Source organism: Leptosomus discolor, chromosome 14, assembly GCF_034619465.1.
Source record: "Leptosomus discolor isolate bLepDis1 chromosome 14, bLepDis1.hap2, whole genome shotgun sequence".
Lineage (NCBI taxonomy): Eukaryota > Metazoa > Chordata > Aves > Leptosomiformes > Leptosomidae > Leptosomus > Leptosomus discolor.
The window spans coordinates 17,071,162-17,087,650 of record NC_141404.1 but is presented as its reverse complement, the minus strand read 5'-3'; the positions used below and the strand labels follow the sequence as shown (position 1 = coordinate 17,087,650).

The window sequence follows — 16,489 nt, the reverse complement described above, 5'->3', positions numbered from 1 at the left end:
ATGTGTCATCATTTGGGGGCTTAGGACTAGTGGGCAGGAGCTCATGGGAGCTGTACTCTGCAGGATCGGGGCCTTCATGAGGAACTTGCATCATGTCTGCATGGGAAGAGACCACTAGGGCAGAGGGAGGGAAGGTCCTTTCTGTGTAAAGGCAGAAGAAGGAGCCAGACACTAGAGGACTGGTGGGCAGGAACAAGTCCCCACAGCCCAGCAGTCCCCATATGTGGCAAATGTCCTTGGCAGGGGAGCTCAGGATCCAGGAGTGGAGCTGTGGCAAGGTGGCTCCTGTGTCATCTTGTCATTGTGGCTGGGAGAATGTTCTTGTCTTCACAGTGCAGAAAGTCCTTGGCCTCTGGGTCAGTTCTGCTGGGCAACCGATTCCCTGCTGTGACCCTCAAGCCACCATGGGGTGAAGCCACAGTGTCTTTGCTCTGTACAAGGTGACAGCCACAGTCTGTTTGGGCACAACCACGGCTGGACCGAGGCTTGGCCTTACAGATACCCTGCCTGTGGTCCCTCTCTTGTCCACAGATCATGGGAGCTGGGTTGCAGAAGTCCCTGAGTGTCTCTTATGAGAGGGCTGGATGAGCCTTCTGCTGAAAGCTTGGTGCTTTTAGCAGTTTTCTTTGTTTTGCGTCCCTTTCAAAGGGAGCTCAAGGACCAGGGAGCTGAGTCTGTGGAGCATGCAGAGCCCAGTGACACCATCCTTGACACTGGGGTAGGGCAGGGACTGTTTTTTCACACCTTGTGGAGTCAGCCGAGGGAGATAGCTGGGACCCCACGCAACGTGGCTCCAGCCAGGCAGTGGTTAAGCTTTCATCCATGGGGAAGAGGGGGCGCAGAGAGGTGGGACACTAGGAAGGTGAAGCATGAGGTGGTCAGTGAGATCCAGGAGCTTTTGAGCAAGGTGGACTTAGGGGTCGGCATGCAGAGGGCTGTGAACACACACTGTGTCTGTATCGCTGGGAAGGCTGCAGGAGAGGGAGCGCTGCATAGCCCGGCAGCCCAGGGGCCCATCCTCGGTGGTGACCGGGAGCTGAGGGCCCTGGGCGGTGCTGGATCTGCCATCAGAGCAGAGCAGGACACTGGAGTCTGCCTCGCACTTGGTGGTACGGCTGTAGTAGGGCTCCATCACGTGCCGGAGCTCCAGGGGCATGGTGAGCGGCAGGACTTCAGCTTTGATCACAGTGCCCAGGTGGGCGTCGGAGGAGGATGCTCGGAGGCTCTCAGAGCGGCTCATCTTGATCAGCAGGTCAATGGTTTTGTTCTCGGCCTCGAGGAGGCAGTTTGGCAGACCCTCCCCGTCTCCAGGCTCCCCGGTGGCTGTACATTTGTTGAGGGCCCCTTGGTCTTTGCTGTGGAGCTTCTCACTTCCCAGGCTCATGTTGCAGGGCTCCTTCTTGCCTTGCTGGACCTTCTCCAGACCTTCAGAGGATCTCTTCACCGAGAGGTCCAGAGGGCCCTCGTGGGTTTTAGTGGCTTTCTCCAGTGCCTGGTGGATGTGGTAGAGCTCCCTTCGGATTTTGACCAGCTGGTCCCTCAGCTCTTTTTGCCCAGGGGTATCTTCCTTTGCCAGATCAGACAGTTTCTTCTCCACCTCTTGATACTCCTCTAAGGTTTTGGACAGGTCCCCGATAAGCATGGTTGTGGCGTCAGAGTCTGTCACGGTGGCAGAAGTCTCTTGGGGCCTGCTCTGCTTGCAGAGGCCATGGTCCAGGCCAGCACCCACAGAGGGAAGAACTTCAGTGTCATTGGCCCTCTCCGGTTCCTCAGGCTGGCCTGCGAGGATCTCCGTGTGCCAGTGGTCCAGGACCTTGGGGATGTGGCCAGGGTTGGACCTTGAACCGCTGCAGAAAAGAAGTGGATACAATCAGTAGGGAAAGACATAGGAAAATCCACGGGTGTATGTTCAGGGCTAGCATTGCCAGATTCAGCCAAGGTTCCTCCACTGTCTGCTGCTAGTGTGAGCCCCTTCCAGGAAGGGCTTTGGTCTGAGCATGCAGAGCCATGGCAGGACCTGCTCCTGCCATTGTTCTTGCAGCAGGTGGATGGACCCTGACACAGGCTATTTTGTGACACCCACCAACAAAGGGAGAGACCAGTCTGGGGAGATGGTGCTGATAAGTGATCCCACCTCAGCTAGCCAAACCTGGATTCTCCTTCTTGGAGCACTGGAGAACATTGATGGAATTGACCATCCCACAGTCCTGAAGGCCCAGCTGGGGGGGATCTCTCCAGCCAGCCTGAGCGCAGGGAAAAGGCAGGTGGAGATAGAAAACCGTGGAGAGCTTCTCCAGAGAAAGCTCCTCCCTGTGCCAAAAGCAGTGGGTTTTTCAGTGACATTTTTCTTGGAGCCACAGCTGGACTTGCACAACCAGGGGAGGAACTGAAATTTTGTTTTAACAAACAGGAGCTGTGCACATTTCTAGCCCCAGGTAAAAGGAAATGTTTGGAAACGTGACCCTCCCTCTGGGCTTTGGAACCAGAAGGCAAATCAAAGGAATGCAAATGTCTATGTTTAAAAATAGACAATGATTTTTCCAGCAACCCTGGAATATCTGGGGACCCAAGAGGAGATTTCCTGGTGCCTGGAGAGCGCAGGTCCACACCACACAGACACCACATCACTTCTGGCTCTGTATAAAACAGGGGAAAGCGGGGGACAGCAAGTGGCGACATAGCTCAGCTGCTTGGACAGACCTCAAGGCTATTTATGTCCTTTGTTCCTGGAGGGCAGACAGCTCTGCTCTGGGTGGGCCTTGGTATGGACCACCAGTTCGGAGTGTGCTCAGCCCTCAGAGACCCATCTCACGGTTTAGAGGCAGGTGCAGGGATCAGTAATACTATGGGGTATGAAGATAATGTTTAGGGCCAACCAGAGGTGAGGAAGGGGCAGAGATCACAAGCACCTTACCTGCTCTGATAGCTGAGCTTTCCAGGCATTAGCCTTTCGGGTCCTATCATATCCAGCCCGTTAGCAGTGAACTTCCTCTTCAGGGAGTTGCTTGGAGGGCTGCTGGTCTCCAGACAGGTCACCGCTGGTAACTCTGTCTTCCGGATGTTGCTGTGAGCAAAAGCACCGTCCTTCATTCCCATCATGTTTTGGTAGATGTCAGTGGCTGGCTTTTTGCGTAGGTTGTTGAGGCCCAAAACTGGGTTGCTTTCCTTCTCTTGGGACAGCCATTTCTCCTCTTCTTCCTGCCCCAGCATGGCAGGGTGGTTGAGCTCAGAGGCTGGCTCCTCTCTGACACCTTTGGACCAAGGAAAACCCATCTTCAGAACCGGTACCTTCAGCAACCCTGGTTTGGTTGGCTCACTGGGAGGTTTGGCTTGGGGCGGCGTGGGCATGACAGAACCCACCAGCTGCTGGGCTTCTGGCTTGCTGGAGGACATCTTGCTTTCAGTGGAGCCGAGGGTGTGCTCAAAGAGCAAAGGGTAGTAGAAGCGTGGAAGGAAGGCTGAGCGCTCAGGGCTCTGCAGAGGCTGGAAGTGAGAGGCATGTGGGTGCATCAGCTGGGCTGTAGAGGCCAGGAAGGGCAGCTGAGCCAAGTGTGGGTGTGTGGTAGCACTGTTGGCCATGGTGGGGCTCAGGTAGGAGAAGAGACTGGGGTTTAACGGATAGTTAATACCTAGGAGTGAGAGGTTGAGGCCCTGAGGTTCGTGGTAGTCACTGTAGGCTGGAGGGGGGTAGCAAGGGATGATGTTGCTGTCGGTACAAGGTGGAGAGACCTCAGGTGTGTTCCTCCTCTGCCCATTTGCCACCAGCTTCCACTGCTCCATGAGGATCCCACTGCTGGCCAGACATTTCTTTGGCACTTTGCAATGCTTTGGCTTGGCATCTAGGTCTGGGGAGGCCATTTCCCTGCTTTTCATGACGTGGTTCTTGAGGGAAAAGACATCTGTGATAATGAAGTCGGGCTCCACCTCCTTGCAAGGCTTATCCCTCTTGTTCTTGAAACCAAAGACCAAAGCGTTCACTTCTGGTTCAGCTGGGTCACCTTGGCAACCTGCCTCTTCGTTTTTCTCTTTCTTCTCCCCCGCATCCATCTCCCTCAACAGGCCAGCAACATCCTCCTCCTCCTCTTGGAATGGGCCACCTTCTTCACCAGCCCCTTCAGCAGGCAGGATTTCCACCCCTGACATCGGCTTGTCCTCATGGCCATCCCTGCTGGAGGCCTGCTTGGTCCTAACCGACCCCCCTGACGAGGCCGAGGAGTCACAGGTCTCCTGCTCGTCACGCCGCCCGCGCAGGCGAGAGGTCTCTGTTGCGTGCAGGAGCCGCAGCTCCGGGTGGAGCAGATTGCCCTTCTTGTAGGGCCAGTCGGACTCGATGAGGAGGGAGAGAGAGTTCTTGCACAGGCTGTACTTCATGTGGTTGTAGAGGTGGGACTTCTCCATGCAGGTGAAGGGGCACTGGAAACATTTGTAGTTGTACGGCTTGCCCCATGGCCTTGGGATGTAGTGAGGCTTTTTTGGCTTCCTCTCCTTGTGCTTATAGACCGAGGTCAGCTTGCAGCCCACATCATCCTTGGACATGGTGGTGGGTGCCTGGAGATGGCTCCTTGTGGGAACGGAAGGGCACAGTGTGTGAATCTTCCTACACCTCTCTGGGAACCACTGGGTGCCCTGGAAGAAGGACAGCATGGAGCTGGTGAGCTGTGCATGCAGCTCCCCGGGGGGATGGCTCTGCTCTGTGGGGACCTCCTGGCCCCAGGGAGCAGAGCTTCTGGGCTCTCAGTCTGGAGATCCCATGTTTGGAATTTAAACCCAGGTCAGTGACGGAAATTTTGCCCAAACCCAAACCCTGTTGGTGTGCCCGTACATGCTGACCCCATTATTAACCTTCTGTCAAACCACCCCAGAGGAAAAGGAAAACAAACACTATTAAAGATGTTGAAGCTGAACCACCTCAAGCTGACACTGAAGCGCCCAGGCAACCTGCCTGCCCCGCCATAGCCTCCCCACGGCAGCCCCACCCAGGGGACAATTTCTCTGCTGGGGGCAGGGAACGAAAGAGAAACGAGACCACAGCCTCAAACGCTGCGGCAGGGACCTTTGCCACCTCCTGGGGTGCTCAGTGCCAGTGCCAACCGAGATGGTCCAAAGCTCATGCACCAAAGCTGGTGCAGAGCTGGGCTAAATGCAGATACCTGCAACCCTGCACATGAATGTGCACTTGTCGTGCAAAGAGGGCAGTTGGATGGACAGACTGGGTGGGGAAAGGCTGAGGACTGCCTGCCTTTAACCTGGCGTTGCTGCTGGAAAGGTGATCCTGCCTCCCCAGCTGTGGGGGGCTGACCCTGTCCTGTGCCAGGACAGGGGGAATCTGGCCTGGAAAACCAACCCAGGCTAAAACACTCCTCCCTGCTTCCAGGTGTCTTCTCCAAGATCGAAATGTCTGGGAAATGTCCCCGCAGCCCCTCGGCTCAGGGCTGGCCGTGGGGTGCTTCCCACCGCAGCCTCCCTGGGGATGGCAGCCTGTCACTCTGACTGCCCTGGGAGTACGGCACCCCAACTCCTGGCCTCCCAGAGGAGCTGGATCTGCAGAAGCTCCATGCTCACGAAATTGGGTTCCTCCAGCAATGGCCAAGCAGCAATCTCCTGCAGTCACGGGGCACCTGACACTGATGCATGTACCTGCTGTCACCCCTCCAGACACCGCTTTGCCCTGGAGGGACTTGCTGGCCTCTTCCCTGTTAGAACAAAAACCTGCATTTCTCCTGGGGAGGGCAGCAAATTTGAGGGCTCATTCTGCATGGGCGAGGATCATTTCTCAAGGGCCAAATCCTTCCCTCGCACAGCAGGTCCTGAGGCAGAGCTCTGCCCCAGGGGACCCTGCAGCCAAGCTGGTGTGGGGATGTACAGCCCGGGAAGGAGAAGGGGGCAGCAGCATCTCCAGATTGCCACCAACGTGGCATCTGGAGCCATTCAGGGAGACGATCTGCTCCCTGGCTTTTGGGGAGAGGGAGACAAGTTGTGCAGGATGGGGAGGGCAAGAGCACATCTCTGCACACTGGAGCACGCTGAGGCTTTGGGCAGCCAGGACCAGGAGCTGCCCAGGGGCAGGTCCAGGCGGTGGCTCAAGGAGCTCAGGGCCCCTGCAATGGGCATTGCCCCTCACCAAACTGGAGCATGCCAAGCTCAGCCCAGCCGTAGCCCACATCCTTCTGCACATGTCCTGAGGGGCTTCCCCACAGGGCTGGCAGGGAGCACTGCAGCTGCTGGGGACATGGGCACAGTAGGGCCAAAGCGCTGGGATCAGAGTGGGACGGGCAGGGAAAGGGCTCGCGTGGCAGCAGCACCACACCGGGAGGTGGGTGGCCATGTGGCCCTGCGACACTCCCCACCTCCCAGGGCTGGGCTGCCTGCCTGCTGCAGATGGCTCCCCTTGGTAAGCCCATGTTCTTGGGGCTGGCTGCTCACCCCACGGCCCCACAGCCCTGTGCTTCCTCCCCTGAGCATCTCATTCCAGATACACATCACTGTTCTGGCCACAGCCTGGAACACCAAGTGCCCTGCAAGAATGGTGGCCCTGGGGACAGTCCCACCAGCTCCATGCCCAGGCGGCGGCTGTGCTGGGCTGAAGGATGCTCCATGCTCTGCTACTCACTCTGGTCACCACAGGCACCAAGGGGCATCACCTTCCCCTGGGAGCATGGTGAGAGCCTGTGTGTGATGGGAGAGGGAATTACCTGCATAGGACCTTTTCCAATTTCTTCCTGAGGTTTTCCATCAAACAGCAGACAGTATCTCCTGCCTGTGATGGGGACAGGGAACAAGCCATGCTGTGGCTTCCCCAGTGCTGTGCAGGAGCCTGTGGGGCAGGCTGAGCTGCAGGCAGGGTTTGGGGACAGCTCTCTGCATGCCCACGTGTCAGCTGAGCTGGAAGCTGACCCTGCTGCTAAGATCTGGTCATGCAGACAATAGGCAAAAACATCCCCTTGTAATGAACCCATGTCCTCTGGGATTTTGGGGGGAACTCCAGGGGTGCAGACCTGACCCGGAGCAGCCAAGGGTGATTTCTTCCATCACAGTGGGATGTGCAGGCAGAGCTTGGGGCCTCCTGCCTGCAGGTTCACTGCAGCGAGTGACAGCCTGGCCACCTGCCCGGAGGGACACGCTTGTCCTTGAGCCCTCAGACGCTTTCTGTGTGCGTCACGCCTGTGAGCCGTGAGAGCTCTGCACACCCGCTGCGATGCTCAGGGGAGCAGAAGGGATGCAGCAGCAGCTGTGCAGGATGGGATTCCTCTGAGCATCGCTCCCTGACCCCAGCCACCGAACCTGGGGTGCTTCGAGCATCCTGAATGTGGCTGTGCCCTGGTCCCCTGCCCCATCTCCCCGTACACCCACCTGCTAGAGGGCAAGAAACAAAGAGCGGCTGAGTGGGGAGCCAGGTGCCTCGGCCCTGCTGTGATGCACACCGCCTGTTTGCAGGTCAGTTGAACAAACATTTGCTGTTTATGTGCCAGAGGCAGATTAAATCTTTGCTGGGAGACTGGAACTGGTTGTTCCATTCCTGCACACCTGATCCTCCTCCTCCTCCAATGCTGCTGCGAAAGCCGTTCTTTCCCCTCCTGTGCCCGGTGGTGCAGGGGGCGGCAGGGAGCCGTCCTGCGTGGGGACAGGCAGCTTGGCTGCTTCCACCTCCCTAACACTGCAGAGAGGAACAGCAAGGGAGGAGAAGAGGAAAGAGCAAAGAAAAAGAAGTGGAGAGGGTGGGAAAGTGCCCCGCGTGTGAACTAGGCAGGCTCCGGCGGAGCAGAGGCATCCCCAGAGCCGGATCAGACCCTGCAGAGCCGGGAGACAGGCGTTGCGGCTCCTGGTTGCTGAGCAGTTCCCGCACCAGCAGATCTTCGTGGTCTGCTGAGCCTCTCTCTGCCACAACACATTATTTCCAGTGGGCTGTCAGCTGCGGCGGTGGGGGCCGTGCCTGGGGGCAGCGCGCAGCGGGGGCCGCGCACCTGTGCCTGGGAATTGCAGCATCCCTGTTCTCCTCCCCGGGACCGCCGAGGGGAGGGGGGGGGGCATGGTCAGATGGAGGGAGCAGAGAGGCAAGAGGAGAAGAAAGAGAAGGAGAGACAAAGGAAAGGAAGAAGGAAGAGATGCTCAGGAATGAGTTCTGCTGTCCCTGGTTCTCCAGTACATAACGAATCCCAGCCCCAGCTGAGCCCCAGACATAGGGATGCAGGACATACATGCAACCATCAAGGCAGCCGAACTGGAGCTTGTCAGGAGTCCATCTAGCTCACATCTCCTGATAACAGTCAAAAGCTGATGCCCAGGACGTAGGGCAAGCATCTATGGTACAACTCCAATTTTCCTAAGCCCTCGGCCATCACAGCGCATCCCTACATCAGACTGGGTGCCACTGCCTGCAGCACCTGTCAGTGGCCCTCCCCACGGGGAATCTGCCCGGGCTTCTGTTGAAGCTGTGTAAATGTTCAGCCCCAAAAGCATCCTGCAGCAGGGAGTTCCCAGCATGTTGTGCAGAACTTCTTCCTTTGGCTTCCCAAGCCTGCTGGTCCCCAGATGTTCTTTTGATGTCCCCCAACTCTTGGCTGGAGGAGGCAGCAACCATGGTCCCTGTCCACCCTCCAGCCACGTGGTTCACCATTACACCCCTGCTTCATCGTCTTCTTTCCAGGCTGAAGCTGTGCATAGGGACAAACCCTTCCAGACTTCTTCCCCTTCCCTCAGCTTCCTCTCAGCCTATGGCAGCTCTGCAGGAAGGGGCTGGTTTCCTGGACCAGCACAAACCAGGACTTCAGCCTTCTCTACCTGTAGGCAGGCATACCCATGGCCACCTCTCAGGGGAAGGAGAGACAAAATGACTGCCAAAGCGCAGCTGTCTGGTTCAAAGACAGGTCTTCTGCAGCGTCTGTGTATTCCATTGGAGAAGCTCTGCCACTGTGAACTTGTTCTGATCTGCTTTTGCAGACCCTCAAGAGCTTTTCTGGCTGGAATGAAGACTGCATCTCTCAAACTGATGTCGTCCCTTCTTTGCCGCTGTCCTCCAAGTCCTCCAATGCTGTGTGTGGGCTGTCAGGGAGCTGCAACACTCCCATAGAAATTGATTGCCCTCAACCTTTCCCATGCGGCCGTAGGACATGGCGTGGAGGAAGGGGCTCAAGAAAGGCACTGAAGTTCTCCGCTCAGTAATGCTAGGATGAAACTCCTGCCTTGCACCTCATCCTGCAGCTGCGGGCTCCTGTGGCTTCTCATGAGCTGGCCCTACGCTGCACAGGTGGGAATTCGTTTGCAGTCCCCTGTACACGCAGCACCAACTGCAGGGACAACTCTTCCCTGCACCTGTGTCCACCCAGCTGCTTCCTTCTGGGCTGTCCAGGTCGCTCGTGCTCCTGGGGCTCAGCGTCACGCCAATCTGCGTGGTCCTGGCATTGCTATTACATCCCAAGGAGCGTGCTGCCCTGATGACTGGGCAAGCCAGGACGGTACAGTGGAGAGCGGGGGGAGGGTGGCTTTTCTGTGGGATCTCCACTATCCCCACAAACCACCCCTTTCCTGCCATTACCAGGACACTCCCATTCTGGTGCTTCCCGTGGGGTTTATCTCTTTTTCTCCAGCACGGAGGCTGGAGCAGCCAGCCAGGCATGGCAGGGAGGGGAGCGGGTGGCAGCGGGGAGCCACCGATCAATGCAAACCACTTTCCCTATGCTACATGCTTTTGCCGCAGGGGCTGCTTGGCTATTAGCAGATATTGGGTCCCTTTTTGTTTTCATAGCCTGGGGTTGTGTGATTTGAGCTTTTAAGCATTTATTGGAGGCTGGGACGAGGGCAATTGGCCATGGCAAATCAGCAGGCACTCGGCAAGAGGAGGGAAGCCTGGCTGGTGGGGCCCAGGAGCTCTGCACCTCCCAGACCTCACCCCTTAGGGTGGCTGTGTGCTGAACCACTCTGGTAAAGTGACTGTGTGAGGCCACTCTGCTACCGCCACCTTTGGGGGTCCCTGTATCAGCAGCTTTGAAACTATTCCCACCTTGAGATGTGCCTTCCTCTGGCTTGGTCTCAATTGTTGCACCAAAATATCTTCTCTTCTCAGAGCCACATAATGTCTGCAGAAAGGCCTGAGGTTTCCCGTCGCCCCAAACTGCCAGTCCTTCCACATCTGCCCACCCACCATGTCTTTGCGTGCAAGGTCCAGGGGCTGTGACCCATGTCCTGTAGCTCAGCGTGGCTCTGCTGCTTGGAGGGTTCTTCATCACTGATTGCGTGTCTCCATGTGTTGGGTCACCAAACCACGTGCTTCACATCCTGGGGGCAAGCCAAAGTCAGAGTCACAGTCTAAAAACTTGGTAGCATTTGTATTCCCAACCTTTAGTTTTCCAGCATTTGGAGGGATCTGGAGATTCTGGTTGGGAAAGCTTACGTTCCCTTCACAGGCAGCTTTTTGGTAAGGGCCACCTGCAGACCCAACGCCACTCTAGCCCTTTCCAAACACCAGTCCAGACATGAGGTGGCTCCATCTTCATGAGCACTACTACCTTTCAAAGTGCGGGCTGTCTGGGATCGCCTGCATGGCCTTGGAGTGTCCTTCAGGCCGGATGATGAACTTACTCCCTGCTGTGTGCTGCAGCCACAGCACCTTCACGCATACAAGTCTTTCCTAATTTTGGGGCAAAATCTCCCTTTTGTGCACTTGTTCAAGAGGTGTTTCTATGTCTCTGACCTCTCCTGAGCTCCTCTGCCTCTAACCTCCATCCCCCAAAAGCAGCTGTCTGTCCCTGAATCTCAGTTAGCCTGAAGACTCCCCGAGGCAACCCCAGCATCCGATGAAAAGCACGCGTGGTGGCAAGTGTTCAGCCAAGTGATAATGGGTTGGAGTCATTGTCTTCTGCCTGTGACACACACAACACAACTCACAGGCTCCTTGAGAGATGAGATCAGGCCGTCACAGCCTCCAGGCTACTCTCCAGAGATGCGAGGGTCCTTCACCACGAAAGGCTTTCCTCCCGCAGTCTTTCCTGCTGCAAGCCCTTCAGGGGAAGAGGCACGTCCTGGTGAGGAGATGTAAGACTGTCTCTCCACATTATATCAACCACCAGCACAAGATTGTGCCGAGGCTCTAGTACAGGAGTTTCCCACATCTTCCTCCACTCCACTTCTACCTGCTAATGGAGCCCCAGGAGACCACAGGCTCGCAGCCGTGGAGTTGGTGACTCAACAGCAAACAGACCTCCAAATCTGTGCAGACGTCAGTCTCCAAATTAAAATGTGCAGCTGGATAGAGGGGAAAGTGGCTGTGTGCAAGCCAGGAGGGTCATAGCTGGCACCCAAAGGTGCACAGAGGAGAAGGTATCCAAGGCTGGCATGATGAGCAGGGGAAGAGGACAAACGTCTGGAGAGAACTGGGGAGGCTTAAGCAGTGCAGGCAGCTGGCATAGGAAGGTACGGTCCAGCTCTCTTACAGTGTAAATTCTGTGTCACGCCTGTGCAGGGCTGCTGGAGGTCCAAAGTGTTATCTTTCCTGTTCCCAGGAGCTGGAAGGGTGCTTGATGTGGTCACCTTCGTGCCGGACATGATGTGCTGCACATGAAAAATTTCCATAACTTCTTCCAGTTCCTATGACCTCTGAAGTTTCTTTCCACACTTACAGGTTTCTCCTCTTGCTGGTCGGACAGCCCAGGATGGTGTCCCATTGCCTGTGACCACCTGCCCTGGGAGATATCCTCTCAGCCTTCCACCTGGCAGAACTTTGGGGATGGTGGCACATCTCCAGAAGCCCCTTCCTCCTTGTCACCTGGCCCCATCCCCTCCCATGTGCTGCAGCACACAGGCGGCAGTCCGAGCAGGGCAATGTGGGGCTCGGCTCTGCGCCGCTTCCCAAAATCCACCTCTTCCTCCCACCACAGACCAAGCTATGTGAGGGTCTTCAGTGTGGACACAGACATTACATCATCTCTTCTGCCCCATCACGAGCACAGGTCCCCAGGCTGGGAATAGACACAATGCACCCTGCCACCTCCCTTGCAAATGAATGAACTCTGTCACACAACGAGGTGCATTTGGTCACCCCTTGTCCCATTAGAAGGCTCCATGACCTTCCCAAACCTCTGCAGTCGAGTTCCTCAGCACCAATACTTAGAAACATTCTCCTCCTTTTCGCTTTCCGTTTAGCCTTGGACAGTTCATACTTCTTAAATGCACTGGGATGGAAAAGGTAAGAAGGGAAGGAGATCTCTGGTTTGCTTTTGCTAGCCTAGCAGAGCCCAGCTCTTTTCGTGTCTCCTAAGACCCACCAAAGGTGGCCAAAGGTTCCCATCTTGCTATAACCTTTCTCACATCCTGAGCTCTCTCCCACAATGTACATGCTGTGCTTGTACTAGCTACTCAGGTGTCCTGCTCCACTGAATCAGTCCCCATCTTTCAACCAGAAAATTCACCTTATTCTGGTTCAAATCCACACAATTTCCTTTGAGGATGGAAACAGAGAGTCTTCACTCCTCCTCTGCCTGCCCACCTCCTCCCTTGCAGTCCAACTCTCTTCTGATCCTGTATGTGTTCCTTGCTGTATCCTCACTTACCTCATTGCCTTTGCTACAGGAGAGGATCTGCACACAGGGATGTCACAAGCACTTCCCTCAACCTGGCAGTCCAGCCAGTTTTTGACCCACCATGTCCTTATGTTTCCAGTTTGGCCGTGAGAGTACTGCACGAGACCATGTCAAGGGCCCTGCTAAGGTCACATAAACAACATCCCTTTCTCTCCCCTTAGCCAGGCAGCCAGTCATCTCCTCACAGAAGACAGTCATGCTGCTCCAGCACAATTTGCCCCTGGTAAATTCACCCTGGCACCTTCTCATCATTCATGAGGCCGGAAAGGACTTTGAGGAGGACTTGCTTCACAGCCTTCCCAGAGACTGAGATGGGGCTGGCCCTCCCTGGGTGCTCCCTGGTGAGTCTGAGCCATTTGTGCCGCAGGGCACCTCAAGCCAGGGGCCATCATGTCCCTGCAGGGACCTCTGCACACCTCAGCAGAGGTGGGATGGAGCAAGCAGTGCCTGGGGGATTGCTTGGCTGTCCCACAGCTGATCATCTTGGGACTTTCTAAGATGAATCAGCGTCCCCAGGGGCTTCCCAAGCAGAGCTTTGCTGGTGGCAGCCACCCAGGCTTCATTTGGGATAACCCCATGCAGCCAAAGAGCCTTCCTCACTGCATCCTCGGGACACAGACCCGCTAGCAGGCACATTGATTCACTCCTTCCCTCCTTCTGGACCCTCGCGGCAGCCCAGCAGGGCAGAGGTGGGCAGGGGAGGGCAGGAGAGGAGACGCAGGTCACAGGGACAGACCTTGGCACAGACCGAGTGCACCCCTCCTTCTTCCAGGCTGGAACCCTGTCTCTCCCAGGGCAATCTCTAAAAGATCCCACTCCTCTAGGTTAGAGGACAGGTCATTTTTTAGCCAAAACGTGGCCAAGACAGGGCAGTGTTTTCAACCACCCCTAGAAAAGGGGGGCTGTTGCAATGCTGTGCCCACACTCGGGAGGACGCGGGCTTGTCCCTGCTCCTGCCTGCCAGCTCCCAGCACTGGCTCCAGCCAGTGATTTTAGGACGCAACCATGAGGGAGATGTTTGAATCACAACAAGCCACCAGCCACCAAGGAACTGCCACCTGCAAAGGACTGGGTATGTTTAAGGTAAAATCCAACAAACTAAACTGGAGGGGGGGCTGATGCACAATCCAGCAGCGGTGTGTGCAGTACAGACTGCGGCACCAGTGCAGTTTGGTGACCGCATCCGTGAAATCCAGCCCATTGCAAAACCCATTTCAAAACAGCCCCAGTTAGGAACCTCCCCTGCTTTTCCCTCGCCATCCTTAGGTGAGCACAGGCAACTCCATCTGCTAAATAAAAAAACTAAAGGGGAAATAATTTGCTGCTGGTTGGGAGAGCTTGGGAACAGCGGGGAAATTGCAGAGTGGGAGGGATGGTCGAGGTCTACTCCAGTGAAGGTGGAGCTGCTGAACATGTCAGAAGACCTCTTGCAGGGATGGGACCACCCTTACTCCAGGCCAGCAGGCAGGGAGACCTGCAAAGACTGCAGGAGAGAAACTCTGATTCTCCCTGGGGCATAACAGGCTCCCAGCAGAGAAGAGGCAACATTTGCAACGCCGCAGCTCACCTGCAGGCAGTGGACCCCTCTCTGCCTTCTGCCTGGTTCTTGATAAGGGTGTTTGGTGGTTTGGTTTTTTTAATATGGATCAAGGCAGTTCCCAGGGTGATGCTGCCTGGTGGTCTTGCTCCCTGTGTTTCCAGGTCCTTTCCCCCCAAAAAAACAGCAGACTGGCTCAGGTGCTGGCCCTGCATCTTGGGCAGCATTCAGGCTGCAGCACCGGGATGGGAGCTCAGGGATGTCACCGAAGGCGGAGGCTGAGATGCCGAGCGGGCAGGTAGCACTTGGCCATGAAATCACCTGGTGAGGTCTGTACTGGCCAAGGAATGACCAGGAGGAGTAATAACGGCCTGAGGCAAAGCCACCGGGACTTTACACAGGGATGTTATTAGCTGATGCACAAAGCAGGGAAGGCAGCTCGTTAACCTGTGCCGTGCCGTGGGACCACGTGAAATGGCCGTGCAGCCGCCTTGCTGCGAGTCCCGGGCTGCCCAGCACCGCGCGTCTGCAGTGCCAGAGGGTGCCAGGCCAGCGATGGCGGGAGCAGCCACTCTGAAAGCCCCCGTGATGCCAGCGCAGGAAGGAGAGTGAATTTCTACCTCCCCTCCTTCAAACCTGCCCCCCCCCAATGCCTCTGGGTCAGGCAGGGCTCTGAAATGACTGGGGAGGCCCAGGAAAGGGTGAGACGACCCCAGGGGATGGGGAGTGACCCATCCACAACCTCCCATCCCGGATTTTTGCAGAGGGGAACCCAAATTCCCCCTGTGGAGGTGGGCGAGCGGGACGGGGTGAGAACGGGGCAGGTAGCACCTGATAGATGCCCAAAATCTCTCCTCATCTCAGTCCCACCGCCATGATACACATCTAGGACTTACTGACCTGATTTCCTTCCCCTTTTTTGTAAAGAAGGCTCTGACTGCTGCAAACTGTACCTTGTTACGTGACCTCTTGATTTAATTGCCAAAATTGCTGTAAACACACATTCTCTGGTTTAAGGAGGTATATTCCTAGTCAACATCAAACATTTCAGTAACTAACCTCCTCCTACAATTCAGCAGCTCAGTTTAGTTTTCGCTTCCATTAAGAAGGATTTAAAGGAAAAAAAAATATGAATAATATGGATAATATTGTCCTACTGCTAAATGTCACCCTTCCTCTCCATTTCTATTTCTTTTTCACAATTGCAAATACTTATCACATCCCCAAGCCTGCAGAAAACCACTGCTCTTCTTGATTATTGTACGAACACGGAGAGGTAACTACATTAAAATTAATCCGCCCTCTGTGCCCACCCAGGCTAGTTCCCGACACATTGCTTCATTTTTCAGTGGGAAGAAAAGTGAGATCTCTGCAACCTGCCACACGGTCGCGGGGAAACTGTCCAAAATCCACCACAAACTTCTATTGTCAGGGACTCGCGTGAGCAAATCCCCAGCGAAGGCAGTCGGACATGTCATTAGGAGAGCAACCCAAGCAGAAAGGCCCCATATGACCTCCCCGGTGCAGAGCGCCTTTAATAAGAAGGAGTTACAAGGTTTGCAAAGAGACTGGCTCTCAGTGGATCAAAGAGCATCGCTCGAAAATGATCGCGTCCCTGCACCCAGCGGTTTCTCTGCCCGTTCCCGCAGTTTGCACATCATCTGCCTGGGTACCAGCTCCTGACCGCCAGCCCAGCCCCTGACTGCAGCGTGGTGCTGGTCTTCCCTAGGCACCACGGCTTGTCTGGGTTGGATTTTTTTTCAAGGAGTGCAAAACTGACAGGAGAAGGCAGCTTTTAATAGGGGGAATGTTTCCCCCTCCAGGTCCTTGATGGGTGTTTGTTCCCCTACTCAGACCCACAGTGAGACACTCAGCTGCCCCCAGCATCTTCCACCCCTTGCCCATCCCATCCAGCCCCAAAACAGATTGAAATGTCAGGACTTACAGCTTGGGCCCCTTTCTCGTCCCAGCTGGGTCCCTGCTTGGGGCCAGGAGGCTGCAGGGAGGCTGGGGGAGCGGGGCGAGGGCTGAGCCCCCCCGGCTGGGACCCAGCGTTCCCAAACCCCGCCAACGCAGGGGCCAGGTGACTTCCAAAGCTGCTCCTGAGCATTTACAGGGCTGTTCGCAGGAAACATCAAACTCAGGAACAGAAGCGCCAACCCAGGAGTCATTTCCATCCACCCCCCCCGCCTCGCCGTCCCTCCCCACCCTCTTGCTTGGTCTCATTTGTACCGATTTGCCCCGCAGGCTTCGCGCTGATTTGCCATGTCCCTGGCAGGGCTTCGACCGGGGAGGGGGAGCGGGAGCCAGACGGGGAGCGGATGGGGGGGAGCCAGTCATGGGGGGGGTGGTGGTGGGGAGAGGGATAGGCCAACAGGAG

General features: G+C 56.1%; 1 protein-coding gene across 1 annotated transcript; it reads right to left on the bottom strand.

Annotated features, from left to right (window-relative positions):
• Nucleotides 1-913: 913 nt before the first annotated feature.
• PRR35 (proline rich 35) lies at nucleotides 914-16,280 on the bottom strand. The gene is made up of 3 exons (XM_009960652.2): nucleotides 16,055-16,280; nucleotides 2,915-4,626; nucleotides 914-1,847 (listed from the first exon to the last, which is right to left on the bottom strand). The coding sequence occupies exons 1-3, from the start codon at nucleotides 16,217-16,219 to the stop codon at nucleotides 914-916; spliced, it is 2,811 nt and encodes a 936-aa protein (XP_009958954.2). The 5' UTR covers nucleotides 16,220-16,280.
• Nucleotides 16,281-16,489: the final 209 nt, after the last annotated feature.

What these genes read in the sequence shown, in the direction of transcription:
- PRR35 (XM_009960652.2), bottom strand. Translation starts at nt 16,219, where the DNA reads ATGCTCAGGAGCAGCTTTGGAAGTCACCTGGCCCCTGCGTTGGCGGGG. An exon ending in ACGAGAAAGGGGCCCAAGCT is followed by an intron (nt 4,627 to 16,054) that starts GTAAGTCCTGAC and finishes TCCTTCTTCCAG; the next exon opens with GGCACCCAGTGGTTCCCAGA. An exon ending in AAGCTCAGCTATCAGAGCAG is followed by an intron (nt 1,848 to 2,914) that starts GTAAGGTGCTTG and finishes TCTTTTCTGCAG; the next exon opens with CGGTTCAAGGTCCAACCCTG.